The following is a 4577-nucleotide window of genomic DNA, read 5'->3' on the forward strand; positions in this document are numbered from 1 at the left end:
CCCATCCATCCTGCTCATGATATACCCCCATCCATCCTGCTCATGATATACCCCCATCCATCCTGCTCATGATATGCCCCCATCCATCCTGCTCATGAAATGCCCCCATCCATCCTGCTCATGATATGCCCCCATCCATCCTGCTCATGATATACCCCCATCCATCCTGCTCATGATATGTCCCCATCCATCCTGCTCATGATATGCCCCCATCCATCCTGCTCATGATATACCCCCATCCATCCTGCTCATGAAATGCCCCCATCCATCCTGCTCATGATATACCCCCATCCATCCTGCTCATGATATGTCCCCATCCATCCTGCTCATGATATGCCCCCCCATCCATCCTGCTCATGATATGCCCCCATCCATCCTGCTCATGAAATGCCCCCATCCATCCTGCTCATGATATGCCCCCATCCATCCTGCTCATGATATACCCCCATCCATCCTGCTCATGAAATGCCCCCATCCATCCTGCTCATGATATGCCCCCATCCATCCTGCTCATGATATACCCCCATCCATCCTGCTCATGATATGTCCCCATCCATCCTGCTCATGATATGCCCCCATCCATCCTGCTCATGATATGCCCCCATCCATCCTGCTCATGATATACCCCCATCCATCCTGCTCATGATATACCCCCATCCATCCTGCTCATGATATGCCCCCATCCATCCTGCTCATGATATGCCCCCATCCTGGTAAATGGCGTGTATCCTGTGGCACAGGAAAAAAAAAATAAACGTTTATACTTACCCTTCCTCACTCCCTGAAGCACCGATCTCTGTCTCAGCTGCAGCGCCGCTGTGTGGAGCCGTCACCGGTGTCTGCAGCATCGCGTCTTCCTGTCTGTGCCGGCGGTAAGCTGATCGATTCTGGTGGATACTAGCGGCGCGCACAGCGATGACGTTATCGCGGTGCGCGCCGCTAGTGTCCAGATCAGGTGACCACCGGCACAGACAGGAAGACGCGATGCTGCAGGGGGGTGGCTCCACACACGGTGACGGGTGAGTACACTGATTCACTGCACCCCGCGCTGATAATGATGCACGGGGGGCAGTGAATACAGCCGCACATGATCACTCCAGGCTGTAGTTGCCAGGGGTGATCACGGCCGGCTGCTAATTATGCACACCCCCCCCTTCCCGCCCATCACCCCGCCCACCTGTCAGCGCCGGCTTCGCTGAGAGATGATGGGCGGGAGGATGGGCGTGCATATGTAATGAGCGGGCCCACGTGGACACGGCAGGCTGCTGCAGGCTGCTACAGCCTGCTGGTGCCGCCGATGACCCGCTCCACCGCGGCACCCTCATTCCCCGCACTCGCAACCTTATAGTCAGACCATAAGACGCACCCCCCACTTTCCCCCAACATTTGGGGGGAAAAAAGTGCGTCTTATGGTCCGAAAAATACGGTATATATATATATATATATATATATATATATATATATATATATATATATATATATATATATATGTATATGTGTATATATGTATATGTGTGTGTATATATAGATTCATATTTAAAATTAATCCATTTTTTTAAATGACATATTAGTTAAAAATCTGTTAGCTAACACCAATCTGGGATCTGTGGTGATTTAGTGGGATATTCCCACAATCAAAGGTTCCCCTAAGGCTATGTGTGCACTAGAAATGTGAAGTTTCTCAAGAAAATTTCTTGAGAAACTTCTGGGAGTGAAAGATTTCCGGACCTCCGGAAAAAATCCGCACCAAATCCGCATGCGGATTTGCCGCGGAATAGCCGTGATTTTGCCGCGATTTTCCCGCGGGTGGTTCCCTGCGGATTTTGCAGGCTGTACTGCTGAAATCCGCAGGGTACCTGCGGAAATAATGGACATGCTCATTTTCTCCAGAAATTTTCTCGAGAAATTCTTCTCAAGGAAATTTCTTGAGAAAAATCCGCACAGTGCGCACAGCTATTTTTTTTTTTCATAGAATTTGCTGGGAAATGTCTGCACAAAGATTGCAGACATTTCTCAAGAAATTTCCACGGTAAATCCGCGGGTAAAACAGTCTAGTGCGCACAGAGCCTAAGGCTGCAGTATAACTTAATGACTGCTGTAGGATCTGGTGCCGGAAGCAGCTGAGCATCATAGTCTGAACGCTTCCTGGCAATCCCATAGACGATGAATGGAGCCACAGTTGAGCATGGGCTCCTCTTCTGTACAGAGTCTGGTTTCTTAAAGGGGTTGTCCACTACTTTTACATTGATGGCTTATCCTTCGGACAGGTCATCAATGTCTGATCGGCAGGGGTTTGACAACCGGCGCCCTCGACGATCATCTGTTCTCGGTACAGGCAGCCGAAAAAACGCTCCGTTCCGGAGCGGATAGTGGCCGCTGCCCGATACTGCACATCCTCCACCCACTCCAATCAATGTGCATTTCCGGGCAGTGGCCACTATCAGAAGGCTGAGCCGCACTGGACCTGAGCATTTACTTCCACTTGTTGCTGCCGTCGGCACAGAGAATGACTTATAGGCGGGAGTGCCGGGTGTTGAACCCCGGCCGATCAGACATTGATGACCTATTCTAAGGACAGACCATCAATATAATAGTAATGGACAACTTCTTTAAGAACCAGAAGCCCATTCTTGTAATCCTACTAATTAAAGTACAAACTGGGCCATAATGATGGTGTTAGACTTCAGCTCTGCCACAGCCACTCTGTTATCTCTGGTCTCTTTATCATCTCCCTGGTTTTAAATTTTGCGCTTACATTATCCTAGCCATGGGCGGAGCTTGAGAACATTGATCTTCTGTCAGTTTTCAGAACATGGTGACACTTGTGCAGATTGACTTCCTGGTGATCTTCAGTACAATGGTGCTTGTGTTGTTGCATGCGCAGATTGAGATCCTGACTCGTTATTGAGCTGAGATCTAGATATGTGCATACGCCACCACCAGCGGCATTTTCCCAAAGACTGCCAGCAGATCAATGTGCACAAGTGCCGCCATTTTCCTGAAGACTGACAGGAGATCAATGTGCACAAGGGCTACCATTTTCCTGAAGACTGCCAGCAGATCAATGTGCACAAGTGCCGCCATTTTCCTGAAGACTGACAGGAGATCAATGTGGACAAGGGCTGCCATTTTCCTGAAGACTGCCAGCAGATCAATGTGCACAAGTGCCGCCATTTTCCTGAAGACTGCCAGATCAATGTGCACAAGGGCTGCCATTTTCCTGAAGACTGACAGGAGATCAATTTGCACAAGGGCTGCCATTTTCCTGAAGACTGCCAGGAGATCAATGTGCACAAGTGCCGCCATTTTTCTGAAGACTACGATCAATGTGCAAAAGTGCTGCCTTCAGCTAGGATGGCGTAGGCGCGAAATTTAAACCAAAAAGACTTTAAAGACACCCAAGGTTGTGAGTAGCCGTGGTAGTGCCGGAGACCCTTTTTTACAGTCCGTCCCAATGCACAAAGCTAAGATTACACGAAAACCTCAAATACTCATTACGCAAAATTTACAAAACTGATTTCTTCACTGCAGGTATCATCCGGTATTAATCAGTGTAACGGCAGCAATATTGCCCTGTCTGTACTCTAATGTGCTGCTATGTCTGGGAAAAAAATGAACGTGATCCCATTGTAATTTATTGACTTGACCAAAAATTATATAATATATATATATATATATATATATATATATATATATATATATATATATATATATTATTTATTTATTTTTTTTACAGAATTCAAGCTTATGAGTAAAGAGGACATTTCTTGTTTCATCTATCGATGCTGAACTACAAACATTTCTATATGAGCTCTCGGATACTTTCACTCATTATAATATGTGTGAATTTTTCAGATTTTTATAATTTTTGAAATGAGCAAAAAATATTGTGAAGTTTATACTATTTCGAGTTTTACTGTAAAAATCATTTAGATTTTTTTTTTTTTTTTTTTTTTTGGGAACTGAAAACATGAGCTGCCGACTCTCCCAGAACATAAAAGGGGAGACATCCAGGATTCTTTTGGAGTTATTGGCAATTTTCCTGAATGCCACCTAAAAGTTTTTTCATTACTGTTGCAGCAAAATGCATTTTTTCCATTAATTCCTGTAAATATGTTTGTCATTTTCAATAATTTTGAATATCACAACAAAAATTATGCAGAAGAAATCTTCAGCTTGGAAATAAGAGATGATGGCTTTATAATTTTTTGCAGAATTTGGGAAATCTTTGGTGGGAGGCTGAAGACTTTGATGCTTTAATAAACCAAATTAGTGCTATTTATATGTATCAGATTACTGTATATCATTGATGTATATTTCGTAGTAAATAACAATAAAATTTTTTGCTGTAAAATCTTCCTTTTATTCTTCTTTGGTTACATTTTTTTCACATGGCACATTTTGAGCATATCATCTGAATTTTTTTGGGGATGCTAAAAATGCACTGTCCAGTTGCTTGCTGGTAGTCTATTGGGAAAACCTTTGGGATTTTGTAGATTTTATTTCAAAATTGCATCATACTCAGGTTGTGCGGCTTTTTTTAAGGTTTTTTTTCCACACTTCCCCCATAGTTTTCC

The 4577-nt window shown here is 44.6% G+C and overlaps 1 protein-coding gene across 1 annotated transcript in view; it reads left to right on the top strand.

Annotated features, from left to right (window-relative positions):
* The window catches only part of FYB2 (FYN binding protein 2), a 40690-nt gene extending 36364 nt beyond the window's left edge, over positions 1-4326 (top strand). Inside the window, exon 13 of the mRNA XM_075322148.1 lies at positions 3737-4326. Coding sequence (XP_075178263.1) covers positions 3737-3755 — 19 coding nt within the window. The 3' untranslated portion in view covers positions 3756-4326. The remainder of the gene's footprint in view (positions 1-3736) is intronic.
* The last annotated feature ends 251 nt before the right edge of the window (positions 4327-4577 follow it).

The sequence above is a fragment of the Anomaloglossus baeobatrachus genome, chromosome 8, assembly GCF_048569485.1.
Source record: "Anomaloglossus baeobatrachus isolate aAnoBae1 chromosome 8, aAnoBae1.hap1, whole genome shotgun sequence".
NCBI lineage: Eukaryota > Metazoa > Chordata > Amphibia > Anura > Aromobatidae > Anomaloglossus > Anomaloglossus baeobatrachus.